The sequence below is a fragment of the Hyaena hyaena genome, unplaced genomic scaffold (genome assembly GCF_003009895.1).
Source record: "Hyaena hyaena isolate Hyena2069 unplaced genomic scaffold, ASM300989v1 scaffold_1158, whole genome shotgun sequence".
NCBI classification, from domain to species: Eukaryota; Metazoa; Chordata; class Mammalia; order Carnivora; family Hyaenidae; genus Hyaena; species Hyaena hyaena.
The window spans coordinates 299,942-322,576 of NW_024081790.1; the positions used below are offsets into that span (position 1 = coordinate 299,942).

At 41.1% G+C, this 22,635-nt stretch overlaps 1 protein-coding gene across 3 annotated transcripts in view; it reads right to left on the reverse strand.

Annotated features, from left to right (window-relative positions):
* The window catches only part of SMPX (small muscle protein X-linked), a 54,521-nt gene that overhangs the window by 28,333 nt on the left and 3,553 nt on the right, over nucleotides 1-22,635 (reverse strand). The window contains exons 1-4 of one of the 3 annotated variants that reach the window (XM_039222562.1): nucleotides 22,381-22,459; nucleotides 21,976-22,032; nucleotides 9,623-9,709; nucleotides 3,373-3,521 (exon numbers count right to left, since the gene is read on the reverse strand). In XM_039222562.1, the coding sequence (XP_039078493.1) occupies nucleotides 3,387-3,521; nucleotides 9,623-9,709; nucleotides 21,976-22,014 (261 nt within the window). In that variant the 5' untranslated portion in view covers nucleotides 22,015-22,032; nucleotides 22,381-22,459 and the 3' untranslated portion in view covers nucleotides 3,373-3,386. Of the gene's footprint in view, nucleotides 1-3,366; nucleotides 3,522-9,622; nucleotides 9,710-21,975; nucleotides 22,033-22,128; nucleotides 22,204-22,380; nucleotides 22,460-22,635 lie in introns of those variants that run through there. The other 2 variants (XM_039222564.1, XM_039222563.1) reach the window with 2 other exon arrangements.

Sequence of the window (22,635 nt, forward strand, 5' to 3'; positions counted from 1 at the left end):
AACTTCAAACAACAATCTGATCAGATCACTGAATGGGACCTGGTAAGGCTAGGTGACAAAGTGGTGGCCCAAGAAGGAGGAAATCAATCCAACCAGTGAGGGGCTAAATGATGGCTGCTCCAGGATATTTTATTGCTTATAAGTCCACTGCATCAATCAATATTAAAAAAATGATCTCCCTCTGTGACCACAAACCATGACCACGAAGTCTCAAAATCTGACATATTTGCAGAAGAATTGATAAGTCAAAAGAAAAACAACTTAATACCTCTCCTACAAGAAATAAAGATCATTCCTTGGCTTAAAACAATGACTGTACTCATTTGGAATTCAGATCAATTATTCTGACAATGTAGATTCTCACATTCCTGTAAGAATAGGGAAAATAGGCCTCTCTGAGTTGTTTTGCATTATTAGAATTTGTTTACAGGAGAAGAATCATTAAAGCCTTCTCTGAGGAAAATGAAGTAACAAAAATTTGTCCTGGTTCTGTGGGTAACATTTTGATATTTTATTGAGTTGGTATTGTTCCCCATTAGAGTACCTACAGATGCAAGGCTGCAGAATCATTGCCAGATAACAGTTCAAGGATCCTCTCTGAGCTAATTTTGTATTATTTTATTTCTAATTTTTTAAAATATTTACTTTTGAGAGAGATACAGAGCACGAGCAGGGGAGGGGCAGAAAGTGAGACACACACAGAATCCAAAGCAGGCTCCAGGCTCTGAGCTGTCAGCTCAGAGCCCAACGTGGGGCTCCAACTCATGAACCGTGAGATCACGACCTGAGCCGAAGTTGGACGCTTAGCTGACTGAGCCACCCAGATGCCCCTTCTCTGAGCTAATTTTAAAACAGCATTCCTTTGAATCTTCAAAACCAAGTTCTTCTGAAACTGTAACTGGGGTTAAATTTAGGTCGACATGGATTTCATAAAAGCAAAACCGTTTAAAGTTTACATTAAAGATTCATGTCTCTAACTGGTCTTGGTTGGATGATGATAATAAATATTACAAAACGTTAAGCTCCCTTCCACAGGCTTTCTCACAAGAAAGTTCTGCAGCTTTGTCCCAAACATATTGGAGTATTTCATCTACACCTGGCTATATAAGCAGGATTGAGTGTAATGATGTTTGCCATCAACTTGTGTCATTCTGTCATAAATAATGACAAGTGTGTGTAGCCACACTTCGGGTCAGTTCCTGCTTGTGTCACTTTGTCCCCAACCAGGTTCCAGGGATTCATTCTAGAGTCATAGAGTCCACTGTATTTTATTTTTACTCCTTTGTTCTTTTATGTAACTGTGCTAAAACACTAGATACTGTGTGTTATTTTAGCTCAAAACAACCTCTTTCTCTGTACTATAAAGAAATCGTTTCCCCAGAACTAACTTGCAAATGTCCTTGTAAGTCAGCATAAGCGTGACACAAGTAACATTGCCATTACACATGGGGTTACCCCAGAGAACATTCTGTCCTCTGTTATGTCTACAGAAGATACAGCAGGGCCCCAGTGCTGTGCCTGTACCTACATGGTCAGAGGACCTCACCCTGATACCCACAGGGAGTGTGCCATCCTCTATAAGGTGCAGTGGGAGGAAGGGATGAGGCAGGATAACAAGTAAGTGACAGCACTAACTTTGAAGTCACACACCTTCTTTAGGGTGCATGAAAGATGAGGAAAATCAGTCTTTCTAGAAGATTCATCTCAAGAATGAGGGCATTAACCCTCTGGAAAACAGTGTGGAGGTTCCTTAGGAAACTCACAATCGAACTCCCCTATGACCCAGCAATAGCACTGCTAGGAATTTACCCAAGGGATACAGAAATGCTGATGCATAGGAGCACATGGACCCCAATGTTCATAGCAGCACTCTCCACAATAGCTAAAACACGGAAAGAGCCTAAGTGTCCATCAACAGATGAATGGATCAAGAAGATGTGGTTTATCTATACCATGGAATACTACATGGCAATGAGAAAGAATGAAATCTGGCCATGTGTAGCAACATGGATGGACCTTGAGGGTGTTATGCTGAGCGAAATAAGTCAGGCAGAGAAGGACAAATATCATATGTTTGCACGTATAGGAGGATTAGGAGGAACGTAACTGAGGAACAAGGGGGAGAAGAAGAGGGGAAATGGTGGGGGAAGGGGAGAGAGGCAAACCATGAGAGACTCTTGAATGCTGACAAAAACTGAGGACTGATGGATGTGGGGGGAAGGGGGAATGGGCATGGAGGAGGGCACTTGTGGGGATGAGCACTGAGTGTTGTGTGGAAACTAATTTGACAATAAACTATTTGTAAAAAATTTAAAAAATAAAATAAAAATAAAAAGAATGAGGGCATTAAACGGGTATCATAAGGCTCAACAGAAACAATTGATATAATGCTCTTCACACAGTATGTAGCACATGGTATGTGATTAATAAATGTCTCCAGTGCTCAGGACATGGCTGCTGCTCAGTAGATAGTGGCTGAATAAATGAGTGACTTGATGAACAAACAAATGAATGGGTAGTCAGATAAATACCTGTTTTATGCTACCAATATAGATTCCTCTCTTCTAAACTTAAAGTTCTGCTTAACAAATGGAATAAACTGTGCACGGCGGGATTCAGTAACATTAGATAAAGCAGATTTGCTTTCAGGCTTTCACAGGAGAGTTGGAAAGGAAGGCCAAGCTGGTTCCACATGCCCCCTGCTGGTAGGATTCGCAGGCCAGGGCACAGGCGTCGGGTCTGCAGATGGAGGGCAGGGCGGAGCCCTCCCCAGAGGGTCAGTCATCATTGAGCAGATCCCATTAAAATGAAAATAAGGTCACAGGCCCTGCCTGCACTGCCTCTTCGGGAGAGTGGCAGGTACAGCTATGCGCCTATCCTTCCCTTGTGCACATTCTGAGTCATCCCTGAGTCCTCTTGGTCTGCTTTGCGCATACCAGAGTTACTGGTTTCAAGGCCTAAACTGGTCTCTGTCCCCTTTACACTTCCAGACCTCCTCAGCACCTTGCCCCTCTGATCCTCTCCTCAGGACTCACTCCTCACTCTTTCTGGCATCTAGGTGGGGAAACTGAGGCATGGAATGAGGGATGGCTCCCTGGACTCCACCATCAAAAGCTCCTCAAGGCCTCCTCCCAAGCATATTCCCTCCCCCAACCTCGTCCTCACCCAACTAAGAAAGGGGTTAGCAGGCAGACATCTTCAATGGCCACAAAGCTTGGCTTTCCCAAACAACCTCTGCATGAGAAAAACCGCTCTAAATTGATGGCCCTGGCACTTAATGCTTCTGGAATTTCCAGACTCCTTCTGTGGAAAGCTTCCTTCATCCATTTTACAGTGGTCTTTTTAAGAGGAAGGAAATACTTTTTCACTCACCTTCTTTCTTCCAACTACTGCTCAGCTTTGGGGACATACTTCAGTTCACTTTTAATATTCTGGATCTCCGATAGGTTGACTGCAGGTCCTGGAAGTTTCTTTGCTCCTGGAATTGGCTTCTTCTCCTCATCCAAGGTGGGAGGAGCACCCTGAAGAGAAGAAAGGAAGGAAGGAAGGAAGGAAGGAAGGAAGGAAGGAAGGAAGGAAGGAAGGAAGGAAGGAAGGAAGGAAGAAAGAAAAGAAAGAAAAAGAAAAGAAAGAAAAGAAAGAAAAAAGGAGATCAGCTCACTGAAAAAGGCATTTGGTCTCTCTGTCAAAGGGTACTTCTAGCCACGTTCCTGTGCTGTTGAGACACCATCAGAGTCTCAAGAAGATCTACTGAAGTCTGTGAAGGAATATGGAATAAAGTTGGAGGAAGAAAACAAGTAACTTCTACATGACTTAGAAACACAAGAGTACTATTCAATGTGTGATAACTAACAAAAATTATGACTAGTTAGGATTTGTGTTTCCAAGAAAAGCACCTTACGAAATCAAATTTAATTTGCTATCTATGGTCCTAATATGCCCAAACAACAGAGATTTGTAGAACATTTGTGCATGGTTGGCTCTAACAATGACTTAGTCCAGGAGTTTAACATTGTTTTTTGTTTGGGGCACAGTAGCTGTCAGCCTTTGTGCCAACAACTTCTCCTGGAGGCATAAACAAACTGACACTGACACAAGCAAAACATCCTTTAATGTGGGTGGGACGGAGTGGGGCAAGAGGAGGCCCACTTTTCCCTTCCTGCTCTGGGAACTATTTTAAATTCCTTATTATTTAATGTTTTTATATTGTTGCAGCGTTAGGGCAAGGCCACATTCTGTACTTTTCTTTGTGGCTCCTGCAGCCTGGTACAGGTGCACACACTTGCTGATTTTTATTTAGTTTGTTAATCCCAAGAATGTACCATCATGACAAATCTATGCCTCTGTGTACATACACCAAACATATGTATTAACAGTGACTAAAACAATAAGATCAGTTGCTCTGTGTGGCTCCTAGAACTCCCAAGTCATTACTGCAGAAGTTGCTTGCTAGCTCATTTCCCCTGCGCTAGACGTGGGGAGCATATTCTCCAGCCCTGGAAGGAAGATGTTAGAGGAACATTTGATCACCGTGGCAGCCATGAGGGCACGCCTGTCGGATCAGCTTTCTGCCAGGAGGGTAATTCAATGACAGCTCCAGCTGCCTCACCCTGCAACCCGCCCCCCACACCACGCTGAGGTCACACTTCCCACGGCTGCTCGTGGCCAATGACCGAGTGCCACAGGATCCTAACGCTGGCCCATTCCTGGGAGACAAGAGACTCTTAGGGAGGAACTTCGGCTCGAGAATTTTCCTTAGAACAGCAGTGAGATCTAAGAGGTTTCACTCCAACCCTCTGTCCCACTCTTATTCGCTCACATCATGGTCTAACCATCTTCCCATTTTTCCTTACAAGTGGTTTCCCCAAGAAATATTTTGCATGTCTCAGCCCACCATTGTGTCTGCTCCTTGGAGGACCCACAGTTACACGGTTGCAGTGTGGGACTGGCAGGGCTTCATCTGCTCAGCCAACAACTGAGTGAACAATACAGTTCCAGGGAAAAACAGTAAGAAAATGCATGTTTGCCTCTGGTTCAGGTCCTAAGCCCCTACTTGTTGCCAACCTAACCTGGCAGTGCTGTGACTTGGGTATTAAAGCTAATGCTGTTCTTTGCCCCCATCCAGCTCCTACATCTAGTTCTCAAATTGTCTGGAACCTAAAGGGAAAGGGAAGTGACTGTTCAAGATTCCCAACCTCAAACCAATTATTTGGTAGGCATAGCCTTTATAGAATTGCCTATATGAAGGTTAAGTACAAATATAAAACACTGTACATCTACTGTTCTCCTACGAAGGGCTAATGGTTTTTCCTATAGTCATTTTCTTTGAATCTTGGCACAGTACTGATGAAACAGCTAACGTATCACCCCCACAAAATGATAAAATAATTCAGTGTAGACTGCCTGTTGTAAATATCTGGAAAATAGTGTTTCCTCAGGCCAATGTACACAGCCATAGGATCAGCTTCCTTTTGTCATGCGTACACATTCACCATTTATAAATGGCAATTTAGAAGCAATAACTATTAAACATCCACGTGGAGGACCAGGTATTCCAAAGTGTTCTTCCCTAGACTTTTGGAAAGAGATTTTAAACAAGGCTATAAATTGTTTTTTTAATATATGCAGCAGTGAAATGAAAAATGTTTCCTCACTTATGAATGTTCCGATGGTTGTTAGGTGGGTAGATCTTAATAAAGAAGCATGAAGAAGAAAAATGTTTCTAGTTCCTTCTGTTAAGTTCCTGGATACGTCACCTTCACTGTGTTTGTAATATCAAAATGTGCTATGTTGGCACATTTAGCATGTAAAGCCAATGTGTATTGTTATGTCTATGTGCAAAGACTTATGTGAACATACATGGGAAAAGGATGATAATATTTAATATTAGGCACTTTCAAGTTATTAAACCTCAGTGCACTGTTTTGTTTTTTTTTTAATTAAGGTAAGACTTTTCAGCACTTGATTTGGTATGGTCACATATGATAGAAATTATAAGTGGATATATTCAATAAGTAGACATGATATTGACTCAGGAAGGGGTTAATGGTGGTGCATATTCTTAACTGAATCTTCTCTCATCTTTTAAAAAATTGAGAATTAGATTCCATTTCTCCTAGAAATTTATTATAAGAATTATAATAAATAAAGACATAAACAAGCAGGGTTCCGGATGGCTCCATCTGGCTAATATGTGGTACTTTTTTTCTTCTGTTTGTAGATATTTGAACTGAGAAGGGACATGGAAGATATTCTTTGACTGAGATAAAGAGAGCTTTAGAGAAGTCTTGTCACCCCCAGCACCTTTACCAGTGTCAGGAATGGCTGTTGTCAAGGGAAATGTTCCCCTGGTGGGGGATTACAGAGTATTTGTAAACTTTGGCAAAATGGTGAACCATTTTCCAGCTATCTTGCCTTCATCTCCCTCTTTACTACCTGACACTCTTTTAAGTTTGCCCCTAACCTCACCTTTGTGGGGCAATTCCGTCTGATGTGCTGATTCATGCTCAGACACTGAGGACTTAGTAATAACAGCAAACACTTACACTGCTGTTCTTAGTTACATATGCTAACTCATTTAATCTTCACATCAACCCTGTAAATTTACTATAATTATTATCCCTGTTTTATAGTGAGGAAACTGAGGCCAAACATAAGGAGGGAAGGAATAATAAAATTGCCCATAATCTCACAAAAGTATGGGACCGGAATTAAGTACTTTGTTTGCATTTGTAAAGGGACAAAGTGGAGAGGGAAATAATTAACAGAAAATCCTAACATTCTATTTTCTGCCTTAATAATGATGGAATTAGAGTCAAAAGAGAGATTTGGGAAGCAGAGTAGAGGCTTGTCAATGCCCTTCAAATTGCTTGGCCCTTCAAATTGCTTCAAGCAAGCAGCTGCCTTGTCTTATCCAAAAGACTGGCCTTGCTTATTAGGATTTGGCTGCAAGGCCTCTGTGGCGGGCACATGCCAAACTCTGGCTGGGCTGAGCAGACAGAGGGTGTGCTCCAGCTCTGTGAGCAAAGCAAAGGACTCCCAGAGACCATAGGTGGGCTGGAGACCCAGCCAGTGCTCACAGGCCTTGTCAGAGGGCCAAAAGCTGGTCCTGGCTTCCTACTGGGGTACAACCTCTCCATGTATGAGATGGGAGAGCTACTGGCTGTGATGGAGGTGACCTGTTGTGCTCAGGGATGGTATGTTATGATCTCCATTTTATATAGTGCTTACCTTAATTCAAGGCTGGGCAATAAAACTAGGTAAGTAAGCAATTCCAGTTTTTCAAATTAGATATTTTTTTTTAAAATGTGGTTGTATGAGTTTGTTTGCTTGTTTATAGAAAGAGCGCACATGTGCATGCACAGGGCAGAGTTAGAGAATCCCAAGCAGGCTCCACTCAGGACTCCATCCCACAAATCATGAGATCATGACCTGAGCGGGACACTCAACTGATTGAGCCACCCAGGTGCCCCTGTATAGGTTATTTTTAATTCAGATTCCATTTTCACCTTCAACCTATGTGACAAAAGGTGGCAAACCCACAAAATCCTACTTAACTCAACTTGTAGCCAAGCCAAGCTGCCTAACTGCTCCCCTTGCAATGTTGTTTCTATGAGAAACTTCAAGGTCCAGCCCAGGCCTTGAGTCATTAGATCCTCCCCCTACCTAAGACCCCTGAGAGCTCATTTCTGCTCATATAATAATGGAATACCATCCTCAGCTCCACCCTCCTAGCCCATGAGCCCCATGAGAAAGGTATAAGCTCAATTTCAGAGACACTCCTGGGGTCTCTGGATCTCTGTGGATACCTCCCTCCATCCTGTAAAGAATATTGATTAGCCATTTGTACATGTGGCTGGTCATAAAGTAAGTGTTCACAAACAGGCTGTATCAGTTCTTGTCTATTTTAGAATGTGCTGGAACCATCAGACTGGAGACAAGAGTGAGAGCAAAATGTTCTTCCAACCCCCTAACTGGGACACTTGTGAGGAGGAAAGTACCAGTTGTACAGAGAACTGAAGGTCATCTGTATACCACAAGGGAAGATGAGATGCAAACCTCCAAAACCATTGTTACAGCCATTGGTTTAGTGAGAAAAAAGGTCAAGCCACCTTCTGACTGAATGCCATGGTAGTGACAGACATGGCTTAAGGAAACACAGGAAGAAAACCTAAATGCAGGTGTGGAAAGAGTTCCGCTGCCCTCTCTTCAACCTCTCCATGCCTTTTTATTACAATATGCAAAATAATAGGCCAAAGAGTTGTTCATGAAAATTGGATAATTAGATCAATTGATGAACAATCATTTATTGAATGGTTGGTAGGCTGTGCTGTGTCCGTTATATCACTGACTCCTCTCAGCAACCCTCTGAGGAAGAGTGGGTCATATTTGGCAGACATAGGCTCAGAAATACTTAACCAAAGTCCCAGAGGGAGAGCCAATGATTATGAGTTAACTGGATAGCCCAGTCAGTAGCATCAGAGTTTGAGATTATGTACCATAAGAACAGGGTAGTGCTGGGCCTTTTCAACTTGGATGTCCAAAATTTTTATTCATCAAAGTGACCTAGTGACTGAAATTCCAGAACTTGGTGATATTACTCAAATACTTCCATCTCCTTCTTTGAAAACTTATCTTTCTATTGATAGGAGGCTGGAACTACTAACTTGGGACCATACCAGGAATTATTTATGGGGGGAAAAAGGTTAGATGAGGGACAACTAAAGTTTTTTTAGGAAACTTTGAAATGGTGATAGGTGTTCTTTGGGGGCAAATACCAAAAAGGTCACCTACAAAAGTTAAAAAAAAAAAAAAGTCTTTTTAAAAAGATAAAATACAGTTGGTTACGCCCTGTGGCTTCGTTGAATTCGACTTTCCTTGTCTTGTGCTAATGACAAGCCCCAAAACCTGCATTTTTTTTTTCAGAACTAGACTGTCCAAGTTTCATCAGAAAAGTCACAGCTGGGGAAGAAATATAGACCTTGGGGAGGGCACCCTTCTCTATTTAATGCACTTACTGTGAATTTTAGCATTCATTTCAGCCAAGTGGGCATCTGAATTTAGAGGAAAGGTAAAGAATTAGAGGGAGGAAAAAAAAGACAGAAATTGATAGACTCCCTTGCAAAGTCCTCTTTTCAAAAGAAATACCCAGAAATTGGGGCTTTTTGTTTGAATCCACAAGTAATTTAATGTGCTTATTACCTACGCTCCCACTGGGGTTTGTCACTCATCAGAAGCTATACTAAATACATCCTGCTTGGTTCAAAATAAGCTCCAGGTGAAACCTTACCAAGCTAGTGACTCTTGCCAGACCAAGAGCATGTGAGAGGCTATGCTCCCCCCCACACACACACACTCAACAAACTAGATGTTAAACTCAGCATCTTCAAGTAACTGTGCCAGGCCATTAAAGGGCTGAAGAGAAGTAAGGAGCAGTGTGTTTCATGGCTAAGTAAGCAAGAAAGTCAAAGAAATGCATATACTTTGTAATGACTCCCTGACCCAAATCCATTCATGCCTCCCTTGTCCTGGAGAGCTGACCATCACCTTGCCTTTGCCCCACTCTAGTCAGGAGTCTGCAGGAGAAAGACAGGGCTGAGCTCTGCCACTAAGCTTTCCTCACCTCCTCCATTTCCGGAGTACACTCTTTTCTTCTGGGGGGTTGCCCAGCTCCTGGCCGAAAGGCTCCCATGGGGATGTTGATATTTGCCTAAAAGAAAAGAGCAGGGAAGATTTAGCTCAAAAATAGTAGGAACTTGGAATGACACTCAGAGACTGTAATCACTGTGATGAAAAACACATCTGAAAAGTACATCTTTAAAGCTTTTTACCTCAAGAAAATTGCCATAATGACAGTACAAAAATATTCAAATGGAAATTTGACTTCCATTTATTACAGATTTCTGGTACTCCTCTTTAGGTCTGTGCAGTGATTTCACGATTCCCCATTGGATAGAAGAATTTCAAGACAGTTTGTTCTGGCTGTTGCCCTTCTGTGGCACTTGATATTTTCCTCTTCCTCAGATGAGGAAGGAACACATAATGATAAGAAAGGAGGAAACAGCATCCACAGAAGCCATCCGACACCTTAGTCCCTCCTTCAGGTTCCTTCAGATTTACCATACGAGGGGCATGCTCACACCTCCTAAACCCCTTCCTCCTTTCTGTAATGTCCTATGACTGTTCCAGCACCTCCTGTGGTCTCTGTAATTTACTCTCCTCCACCTTCTCCCCAGCACAGCACTGTGTTGGTCAGTGCATAAGATGAGTGTGGAAAGCCAAGTTCATTGGTATCATACTTCATAGATTCTTGTCCTTCATTAAGATAACATGCTAATCTCCATCCCCAGTAAACATAAAACATCTAGTAAACATGAAACGGGCCAAATGTTAAATTATGTGAGGAATATATACTGACAGAGCAATTTGAATCTGGGGAAAATAATTTGTAAATTTGTATTTTATCCATATTTAATCTGATATCAAAAGGCAAGAATGTTTAATGCAGACCAACCAGAAGCATCACTCACATAAAACAAGCATTAAAACTTCTTTTTTAAGGTAGAACCTAACTTTTTCCACTTATGATAAAATGTTGCCTTATGAGTAATTGGATATATGGACTTGAAAAGTTGAAACTGCACTTTGATATTATGCATAAAAACGATGCCTGAGCAAAGGGAACACAATATTTGACTATGTGTGATACAGTTTGGACAATTTGGGTACCACACCCAACAAAATTACTAGGAAGTGTGGTAAGGTCCTTTTGGAAATGCCTGATAGAAACTCTGTTTCTAGGGAAATGTTTAACTCAAGACACAGGAAATATCCAGTATCCATGTTCAGAAAACATGGTAGATCTGTGTTCTCCCAAGAGAAGGAAGTGACATTTTCCCTCTAGGGTCTTTAAAACTTCCTTTTGTACTAGAATATACAATACTGATCCCACAGAAAGGAAACAGATCCAAAGGTTTGTGGTGGGTATCAAGGAGGTAAATCACCATTGCTAGGGCCACCAAGCCAAGAAGTATTTTTGATCAGTGTATACTATATATGCCAAAATATAAGTGCAGCACAATCTTAGAGGAAGTCATTTTGGAAAGCCTAAGGCTGAACTTTCTATGCTATTCTGTTTATTGGAAATACCAGTGTCCTAGAGTGGGAGGAGGTGCGACATATAATAAGGGGGAAATATGTCTTATACTGTGGCAAATATGGTAGCATACTTCGTGAATTCCAAGATGCACCTCTTTTAATATCTCCATAATCAAAATGTATCTTACCACCAATGGTTTCTTAAATATTTAATTGGCATGTTTGTTTCCTTTTTTAGCAGAACATGAATTAATAGTATTTTACAGTTGACAGTGTCTTAGATTGAATGAAATATCATTAGGGTCCTGAAATAAGATCAAAACAATGTAAGACCTGCAGAAGTTTATTCATATTGAGCCAATAACTATCTCCATTTCTGCAGTTTGATTTTAAAAAGGGAAAAGTCAGTATAGGGACTTTTGGGGAAAAGGTTAACCAGTTAAAAGTTTAATTATATCATCACTACCCTAACCCATTTATTGAGTATCTACAGAGGGTGTCTTCCTAATGGTGAGTTGAAGTTAACATACGGTTTCTGAAAGACCTGATTGCTGAACTAACCTATTTAATGAAGTGTGTATGCTCTATAGTAGGTTGTAGTTTACGGTAAAGGAACACATAAAGGTCTTCCAGGATAATGTATTCGGTAAAGCACATGCTATTGGAAATCACCTTTTCCTGCTCAGAGTTTAATTTTAGCAATGCATGTAGCCTCTCCATGGTAAACAGGTGGCTTATGCTAGTGAAAAAAGCCCACTGCTAGGAGTTGTTACAGATTCTCTGTACTTGAAAAAGTGACAACTGTTCTGGGCCTCATTTTTCCCATTTGTAGTATGAACTTTAAGCTTCGTCAGTGGTTTTCAAACCTTTTAGCTATGGAACCCTTCCTTCAAGTAAAGTACTGTGAGAACATCTAAAATGCAAACTAGGTGGAGGTAGAGCTGCTCTGGCTAAGGTAGCAGGGAGCCCAGAACCCATCTGCCTCCCCTAAGCGCTGGGCCATGACAGGTTCTTTCAAATGTGGGGGACCATATCTGACAACCCTTGATAGAGATCATCCCTAAGTGGATGAGCATTGACATGTATTTCAAATGTTTGTTCTTCTCATTGTTAAGTCATCTGTCATTTACTTTAAACTAGCATAAGACCATGTCATATTTTATATGTTCAGGTTCGTTTAAACTGAAGCTCTAGAGAATTCTGTTGCTCTACGTGAGAGTTCATCCTCGTAGGGTGGTGGTTGGATGGTAAAATATCACTAAGACCATGTTCCCACAATTGCTACCCCACGTCCTTCTGTTAGTCATATGTCCAACCAACACCTGAGGTTTTGATGTTTGAAAAAATGTCAGAAATAAGCGGAATAACGGCATGAGCTTTAGAAATGGCTCTTACTGGGGCGCCTGGGTGGCTTAGTCGGTTAAGTGTCCAACTTTCGCTTAGGTCATGATCTCGCAGTTCGTGGGTTCGAGCCCCGCGTCGGGCTCTGTGCTGACTGCCAGCTCAGAGCCTGGAGCCCGTTTCAGTCTGTGACTCCCTCTCTCTCTGACCCTCCCCTGCTCACGCTGTCTCTCTCTCTCTCCTAGAAATAAATAAAACATTTAAAAAGAAAAAAAAAAAAAGAAATGGCTCTTACTGACAAAATTAGAAGAGGTTAGGGTATGTAGATTGATTAAAATATTTTAGAGACAATCCCCGACCTGCTGAACAGAGTGTAAGAATCTGATAGCCTGTAGATTGCATCTGCAGAAACAGAGCTCAAGGAGTGATCCCTAAATGGGCCTGTCTCCAGCCATTGATAATGAGGATTTCCAGCTGGCTGCTGCCAACTAGAGGCACCAGAATCCCCATGTGCCTCACGTGAGCCTTTGATGTGAGGTGACAGTCACCTGGAGCACGTAAAGCGACAAGAGCTGAGTCTTCGTGGAGCTCACAGACAGTCTGCCTAAACGGTTTCTTGCCTGCTTGCTAACAAATTTATGTTTAACAAATGCCCATACCTGTGACAAAATTGAGGGTGAGACTGGCATTCATCTTAACTTGGTGTGAGGTTGGGGACAGTAACCCCTCCCCAAGCCATTCACCACACACTATTTTAGCCACCTGCAAGCCCTGGTCTGTCCCTAAGGTGAGGCGGCTCTGATTTGCAATCCTGACTTTTCCTCGGACTGTTTGTGTGACCCTGAGCAACAAACTTCTGAGGTTCAGACTATCACCTTTGTTTCACTGATGAAGAAACTGATCCTCAAAGAAGTTAGAGGAATTGCTCAAAGTCACACAAACAGTCCGAGGAAAAGCCAGGATTACAAATCAGAGCCACCTCACCTTAGGGACAGACTGTTTCACTCTATCAAGCCCTATCTAAAGAGCTCTTTTTACTTGGCCAGAGTGATCTCTAACCACTCTAAAATTCTCTAAACTGGCACAAAAATTGCAGGCTTCCACTTTGAAAATGGCCATGGGAAAGGGGCGTGCAAAATGGATAATTCCAAAATAGGTGTCAAAGAAAGGCCACATTGAAAAATGAGCCATTAACTCGCTGACTTGATGCTTTTTCATCTTTAAGGCATCAGTCAAAAAACCAGGAATGTAAATGGGTTTTTTGACAGCAGATATTGACAGCATCCAAAGCAGCCCAAGAACGCATCAAATATCCAGTTATGAACGTACACCTGAAGGGAGTGTCAGAAAAGTGCTTTGTAAATGATTAGAGATGTTTCATTAATGTAATTGTAGGGTGGTGATATTTGAGTGACAAATTACACACTAAATTATAGCCATAAGAAATATTTCTTGTAACTTGAATTCGATAGAAATATGTAGACCTTAGCTCTCTTTTTCATTTCATCAGCCAGAGAATTGTGTCATATTCTTGCTTTTCACTGACTTATTCTGTTTTAACACAAATAATACGTTCTCACTGTTTAATTTTTCCATCTGGAAATTGGGTATGGTATTTGTTATTCAAAATGAATTTCTAATATGAGCTACATTTTTGTGAAAGCAAATGGAGTCAGTCCAGGCCATTGATGTTAGACTTTCTGTATGTTGAGTTGACTCCATATTATTGATTTTATTAGACCTTATGTTGGTTTATTCTATAAGGGTTGGACTTCATTCTCTATATAGATTCTGTATAAATGCAAAGGAAGCAGGCTTTTGTTTTTTCCTTTTGTAATACATTCTCTTGCATTTCTTTTCCCTCCTTGACTTTATTCATCCTAGACATTTTTAAATATGCCCCAGATACAGCAACCCTAGAGCATTGCTTTCCCAGCCTATACATAATTTGTTACATCCTTGAAGTTGGGAATGGAAAAAATCTACTAGATCATCTCTTGCCAGAACAGGATACAGTTCCCTGATAATAGACCTATCTGATGTGAAATAAATACTACACTTGATCTCACTAGGTGAAGAAAAGTAGAAAGAATTCCCTGTAAGTTAATTCCACCACTCCCTTAATTATTTGTATTGTTCTCCTGCTTGGCTCCAGGCTTTGAGCCTGAGGATTCTGGAAACAGTAGTCCCTCCACAGCCACTCATATGTGGCATACAATGGAGTGACATCTTCTTTCCGCTGTGGGTTGGATTCTGATAGCTGCCTGCCACTGGGTACTAACAATCCCTATCCACTTTGCTTTCCATAGCCATTGTTCTCTTATCTCCCCCTCTCTGTTTTGGTCCCCACTGTTTCTCCTTTTAGTGCTGAGGCTTTTGGAATTTCCTCTCATTGCATATTTGTTTCAGATGACCACCATTGATTCTATCTTTAGTTTTCAAAGGTCTCTATCCACTCCTGCCAGAATCTATAGCCACCCCACCACCATGCCATCCTCCCAGGCCACAGGCAGAGGAAACCCCAGAGGGCTGCATTTTGTAGTATTTCCTTCTGCACTTTCCTATTTTTAGTGCCGTGGGCCTCTCTGAATGGAGCAGGATATGACATTTTGAGATTTCTAGCATCTTCATAGAAGACTTTCAGAAAGAAGTTCCTCAATACCTGATTAGAGGATAAGATTCTTACTTGATATATTAGCCTAAATTAAGAGAAATACACACATGTACCAACTAAAATACAGTCCAACCTATTTTAAAATAAATATTCTGTATCACTACAATATAACTTCTTTGTCTTTAGGGATTCTTTAAATCTGGAAAGGATTCAGAACATACAAAACTTACCACTCAACACAATCTTGAGAAACTCCCATTCAGCCACTGTCTATCACCCATGATGTTTCATACTGAAAAGCTTTCTTCTCTCTCTTTGTTCTCAATACTTTGTTCTCTCCAATAATTTCCTGAATGACTCAACTGTAGTCTTGTCATCCAGGGAAAAGCAGATATCAAGAATGTACTGTAAAGCTATTAAGATAGTGTGTATAATTGGTTGAGGACAGGCCATATGTCTCAAGTACTTGTAAATGTCAGCCTCAGAATATGACATCTTTTGGCCAACATAGGACTACTTGCTTCATGTTATCAACATGGAGCCCTGGTAGAAATGATAAACAGTGTATTATAGTGGTTTACATAATAAATAGTAGATGATCAAAGAAAAGGCCTTGACTGTACATTAAAACAAGTGACAAATGAAGGTTCATTTTTACTTTTAAATTTAAATAAAATATTAAAGGAACATATGTATCATTATATTATTTTTAGCTTTAACCAATGTATTTGGTTAATGGACAAAACATGGGTGGTGATAGTTTATTCCCTTGTGCCAAGGACTTGTCATGTACCCGTGATCCTTTTTAAACTAGAAATCATAGTCAGGAAACAGAGTCCCTGACAACTATCTGTAAAGACTCTGGTTGGGCTGTTTTATTCTTCCATAGAGACTTTATGACCTGGGCAATGAGGAGTGGAAGAATAATAATAATGGGTGGTGAAGGTAAAGAAATATTGAAGCTCAAGGCATCATGATATTCTGTTCTACACGTGGGTTGGGTAGCAACAGACAAGTTCCCGTAAGAAGCCACACAACTCACTAACGATGCAGCATTCATATAATCATTCCTTTAAAACATATAATAAAAGACTTGGGTTTCATTCCACAAGAACCTTGGTTAAGTCAATTAAGCAGAGAGGTAGTAATGCAGTGGCCATGGCTGTGTGTACTTTGAGACCATGTGTGTCACCGAGTCACTTTACTTTGTACTTTTCACTCCTAGCCAACTTATGTTTCAGATGACTTTAATCAGGGTAGGCTATTAGTTTCTTCCCTAAAATGCTGACATTCTTTCTGAATGTCACTTGAGCTCTTTAAAAGGCAGGACCCGGCATCCGTAAAATGGCAACTGTCCCCTGAGGTAGCCTTGGTACTTATGATTACCCTTTAGATGGTCCCATCCACTCCTCCATTCTCACTCTCTGTGCCACGGTGGGGGTGGTAAGCAATGAGACTAGAGCATGTTGCAGAGTGCTTCCACACATGGGCTTGAGGATCACATGACTTGAGTTCAGATCCTGACTCTCCTACTTACAAGCTGTGTGATCCTACATGAGTTCTTTCACTTCTCTAAACATTCCATCACAATCCATGGGGATCTCACTGTACTGTGCCAAGTACATAGTAAACCCTTAATAAACCATGACCATTATTATCATCCTAATAATAAACCTTAGAAGTTATTCTCAGGAAATTCATAGACTATTAGGAGCTGCACAGAGGCTTGGAGCCCATTTAATAAATTAGCAACACCTTCCTTTTGCAGATCATGAGGACCAGCGGGGGTAAAGTCACAGAACAGAGCTAAGACTAGGGCACAGAATTCTCTTCCATTCAACCATGAAGCTCTCAGCTTTCATGAGAGAGAATAAGTAATACTCAGCTCACTTAGATCAATGATGGAGAGAAAAGCCAGTGATGACCCAGAGAACATTGGTTCTGGGTAAGCTGAGGCTCTAGGGAGGCCCATGGTGATTTACAAAGGGAGTGTGTTCAGGAGGAAGAGGAAGGACAGGCAGGTGCTGCCAGTGGCCAGGGTCACTTGGTCTCATTAGAGAGCCTTGCTGAACAGATCACTGATAGGACTGGATTTCACAGAAGCCCTAGCTTTCCCCACCTGTCATGTCAAATTCTTTCATCTGAAGGGATCAGACCCACTATGCTGAGTGTGCTAATGTTATCTTGATTGCAACTCCATCCCCATCAACAATAGGGTTTAATGAGCAGCCTGGATAGTACAGAACCAAGGTCAGCAAACTATGGCCCATGGACCAAATCCAACCTGCCACCTGTTTTTATAAAGTTGCATTGGCACACAGCCACACTCATTCATTTATGTAATGCCTATATCTGCTCTTGTGCTATGATGGCAGAGTTGGGTAGTCAGAACAGAGACCCAATGATGTGCAAATCCTGAAGTATTTACTACCTTGCCCTTTATATAAAATATTTGCCAACATCTAGGATACAGCCTTATAGCTGCTTCAGAGACAGAGGCCTTGTCCAGGTAAGGGAAGGATCAGCTGACTCCTTCAGGATATGTTTATGTCCCTGGATAAATGTGATTTCATTAATACAACTGAAAAGAAATCTAGACTTAGTTAGAATCCCCTTATAATTCAAAGCCACCTTTTCAATGTGGATATGAAAGACAACTGCCATGTCCTCTGAGGTTGGGCCTGGTTCTGGCCTCCCTATTAATCTGGGGCAAGGGGGGAGATGGAACTAATTGAAAAGAAACCAAGGCCATTCCATGCACTACTTGGATAGTTAAAAGAGACTTCTCTTGGGGCACCTGGGTGGTTCTGTCGGTTGAGCATCCAACTTTGGCTCAGATCCTGATCTCATGGTTTGTGGGTTCAAGTCCCACATTGGGCTTTGTGCTGACAGTGCAGAGCCTGCTTCAGATTCTCTGTCTCCCTCTCTGCCTCTCTCCCCCCAAATAAACATGAAAAATGTTTTATAAAAAAGAGAGACCTCTCTCAAGGAATTGTGTGCTATCAACCAGGCCCTTGCTATTCATTATTTTATTTATTATAACAATCTTTAACATGTCTGATGCACATAGGTGCAATAGTTCAACTGTCTAAATGCCCACCTATTGTAAGTATAGTTGACAGTGGCTTAAGTCTGCTCAATCCAGACAAAATAGAGATCTAAGACATTATTTTTTAGAAGTTTGTGCTGCAAAATACTATCCTGCAAAATACTTATTTAAAAGATCCAGTGTATTTAGGGGTGCCTGGGTGGCTCAGTTGGTTAAATGACCAACTCTTGATTTCATCTCGGGTCATGATCTCTTGGTTCATGGGACTGAGCCCCTCATTGGGCTCCATGCTGTCAGCTTGGGATTCTTTCTCTCCCTCTCTCTCTGCCTCTCTCCCACTCATGCTCTTTCTCTAAATAAATAAATAAACAAAATTTTTTTAAAGATAATAAGAAACTAAAAGTCCAATATGTAGAAAACTTTGCATACATCACCACTTTCTTGTAAATACACAAAACCATTACCAAGTTATGGACTCTGAGAAATTCTGCAGTAAAGATCCTGTTCAGCTTTGCTTAATGTAGTGTTTTGCAAACACTTTATCATGGAATCCTTTGGTTAACAAATAACATCCCATAAAACTAGTATTCCAAGAGACACACTTTGGGAACTGTTGAACCTAGATGATGGTGGTGATATGATTGATGATGATGATGACTGATGATTGATGATAATGGCTAATATTTATTAAGCAATTATAACAAGCCAGACACTGGCCTGAGTATTTACATGTATTAATTCACTTAACTCTCTGAGCAACCCTATGAGACCAGTACTGCTATTAATTCCACACTTGATAGATAAGGAAACCAAGTCACAAAGAAGATGAACAACTTGCCCAAAGTCACACAGCTAGTAAGGCCTGGAGATTATGAGTCCCTCAAAGAGAGGGATTGGGTATCAATTCATCTCTGCATGGCCTGCACTTTGCACAGTGCCTGTCACAAAGTGCATACACAGGAAATAACAGTTGAATTGGAAATAAGATCCTAATAAAAAAGAGAAGCAGGGCACCTGGGTGGCTCAGTCAGTTGAGTGTCTGAATCTTGATTTCAGTTCAGGTCATGATCCCAGGGTTGTGGGATCAAGCCCCACATTGGGTTCCATGCTCAGCATGCTTAAGATTCTCTCTGTCTCTCTCTCTTTCTCTTTCTCTCTCTCTCTCTCTCTCTCTCTCTCTGCCCCTCTCCCCCACTCACACTGTCTCTCCCTCCAAAATAAAAAACTTAAAGGGGTGTCTGGGTGGTTCAGTCAGTTAAGTGTCTGACTTCGGCTCAGGTCACGATGTCAATGTTTGTGAGTTCGAGCCCCGTGTCAGGCTCTGTGCTGACAGCTAAGAGCCTGAAGCCTGCTTCGGATTCTGTGTCTCCCTCTCTCTCTCCCCCTCCCTGCTCATGCTCTGTCTCTTTCTGTTTCTCAAAAACGATAAATAAGCGTTATTTTTTTAATTTAAAATTTAAAAAAACTTCAAAAAGGAGAAGCAACTAAAATATGTTGAAGAGAACATTTAAGATCTTTAAGTGGTATTTAAACAATGAGAGCATTCCCTCATCATTTGGGGTTTCTATTTGTTCCAGACAGGACTGTGCCCTAGATAATATTACTACTATAAACCATTTTATATAGTGTAACCATTTTCGTATTTTATTTAATAGACCCTACTTTAGGTTAATGCAGAAATTATAGAAAAGTATCAGATAGTGCAAATCCTATTTAGCCACAAGAAATAATATTTCATTTGAAGGTGCATTAAATTAGGCCTTTTGAGTGGCACAAAGTATATTGAAAGAGGCAATACCACATCCATAAGAAACCACTCTATTGCCTTTGTTGGTAGAGTAGATGGAATTTGTTAAATGCAGTAAAATAACAGCTACTGAGAATAGTCAATAGCAGCTTTTTAAATATTACAGACCTAAAAATATATCAAGGTCAAAATTAGTAGATAAAATACTGGTGAGTGTTCAGTGTAGATTTGAGGGAATCCAGAAAGCACTAAGGAAGAAAAATCAACACACTTTCAGCTTTAAAAGGAAGAGAAGCAAAGACAGCCTGAGAGAAGACTATGTTTTTGTATCCTGCAAAATAAAAAGGAAGTTTTATGTTAGTACTTTAGGATCTTTTGAGGAAGAAAACCAGAACAGGAGGCATCACCATCCCAGACTTTAGCCTCTACTACAAAGTTGTCATCATCAAGACAGTATGCTATTGGCACAAAAACAGACACATCGACCAATGGAATAGAATTGAGAACTCAGAATTGGACCCACAATTGTATGGCCAACTAATCTTTGACAAAGCAGGAAAGAGTATCCACTGGAAAAAAGCCTCTTTAACAGATGGTGCTGGGAGAAGTGGACAGCAACGTGCAGAAGAATGAAACTAGATCATTTTCTCATACCATACACAAAAACAAACTCAATTTAGGATCTCTAAATGCAATGATTAAACCGTATTATTTCTCATCCCATTAACATAGAGCATTCCTGAATATAATTATTATGATAACAATTGACACTTAATGAGGGTTTACTATGCTGTTTTAAGCAACTTGTAAGTGTAGCTCTAGGACATGAGTATTGTTATTATCACCATTTTACAGATGTGGAAACAAAGGCGGAGATGAAGTAGTTTTCCCATGACTCCACCCCAGTATGGATTAAGGATTCAAACTCCTAAAAAGAAGATTCAAAGGTTCAAGGATGCCCACAGGTCTGGGAGGCAAAATAAATTCAAGGTATGCCAGAGACTCACTAGGTGGACACAACAGGGCCAAACATGGCAATGTGGAGTTGGATCCTTGCAAATAGGCTCTTCCTTGGTATTCTGTTCTATGACTGGTTTCCAGAGGTTGTAATACATCTTGCCACTTAAGAAGCCCATCCATTTAAGACCGTGCATTAATCATGACAGGTAAAGATCAGCCCCTCCACCCACCTTTACCACCAGTGTGTGCTAGGATTTCTAACCCCACAACCTGGCCACACGTACACCCCTCTACAATATGGTCAATCACTTATGTTTATGCTGCGACAGTGACAGTGCATCAGATCCCAAATATTCAGAAACTGTGCCCCATGTCCTGTGGGATTCAGAAAAAGTCCAGGAAAAAAAAAAAGTTTAAAGGCTCCTTTAAAGAAAGCACAGATGACTCTTTGTTGATGGAAGAGAAAGATGGAAATTTATACTAAAGCACTGTGCCCAGCATCACAGTGTGGGAGCCATTTGAGAGTTAAACACAGAAACCTCAAGAGTATACCAAATTAAGTATTGAGTAAAAACAAATATTGAAAGTTACCTTCGTTATTGTGTTTGTGTTCCAAAATGCCTGTTTCCCCCTCCCCTCTTTGGGGTGACTCTTAAGTCAGTGGAAACAACCAAAGAATTTGTTTGCTGAGAAGACAGGAAGAGACATAATAGCATACAGACTTTACAAGATAAATACCCATGCCTTGGGAAGAACACTTGACAGGAAAGGATGTATTCTAAACAGATGGGTCAGCAAATTTAATTGGATATAAAAATGGAAATTGAATTTTGTTAATTGCTATCATGAGCATATCAAAAACATATAGATTGAAAAACATCAAAAAAATAAACACTACATTTTTGTAGACAATCATTTGATTCTTAGTCATAACTTTGATTGTCTTACAATTCAGCACAAAATAGAACAATTCAGAACAAAAATAGCTTCTCCCTCTTCAGTCTACCTTACCAGCCTTATATCCTGTCTTATTGGTGCCCTATGAGTCATACTTTTCTTGAAGTTAATTACCAAGTTAGGGGTGAACAATCACAAAAGGTCTGAGTTATTAAGCAAACAGGCTAGGCGTCACAGAGCTGATGTTAAAACACAAATATGCCTACTTACCTGGATGGCTCTGACATTGGAAACCGGCTGTTTTGACATATTCACGGGGTCTTATCCCTAAAAAAACAAGTGAGAAATTGTTAAAGGTGGCGGCATTCAGATTCTCAGTCCTGATAAATTAGAACTTAACTCATAATTCAACTGGGCAGTCACCCCTTTCACTGGCCATATATTCTTTCCATCTCAGTTTCCGAAGTTACTTAGAGACTCTCCTTCCTAATGCCTTGGGGAGAGGGAACACTAGAGCGCCCAGATAAATCATTCAGGAGGAGAAATGCTGAGACGCCTTGGCCCTGATCTAATGATAGGCAATCAGAAACTTGAAAGGCGCTATCATCTCCTTCCCTGCCCTTCTGCCCCCACTGCCAAGAGCAGCAAAGCAAAGAGGTTGTGGGAATAAAACACCTTTGTTTAGGGCCTCAGAAGCTCTCCGTCTGAAACTGAACTTCTGATCTGAATGAGTTGTGGCCAGGGCTGTGTGTCAGCCCACTGGGAGCTCCTCCTCTCGATGAACACCCAAAGAAAAATGGCCTGAACTATGTTCTCACTCCTGCGACACCCTCCACTCAATTGTGCACATTGTGCTTACCGTGCACGGCCCTGGGAGGTGCTGTGAGGATGGGGCCACCTCTCCCCTCTCGGTGTGCAGATCCCAGACTC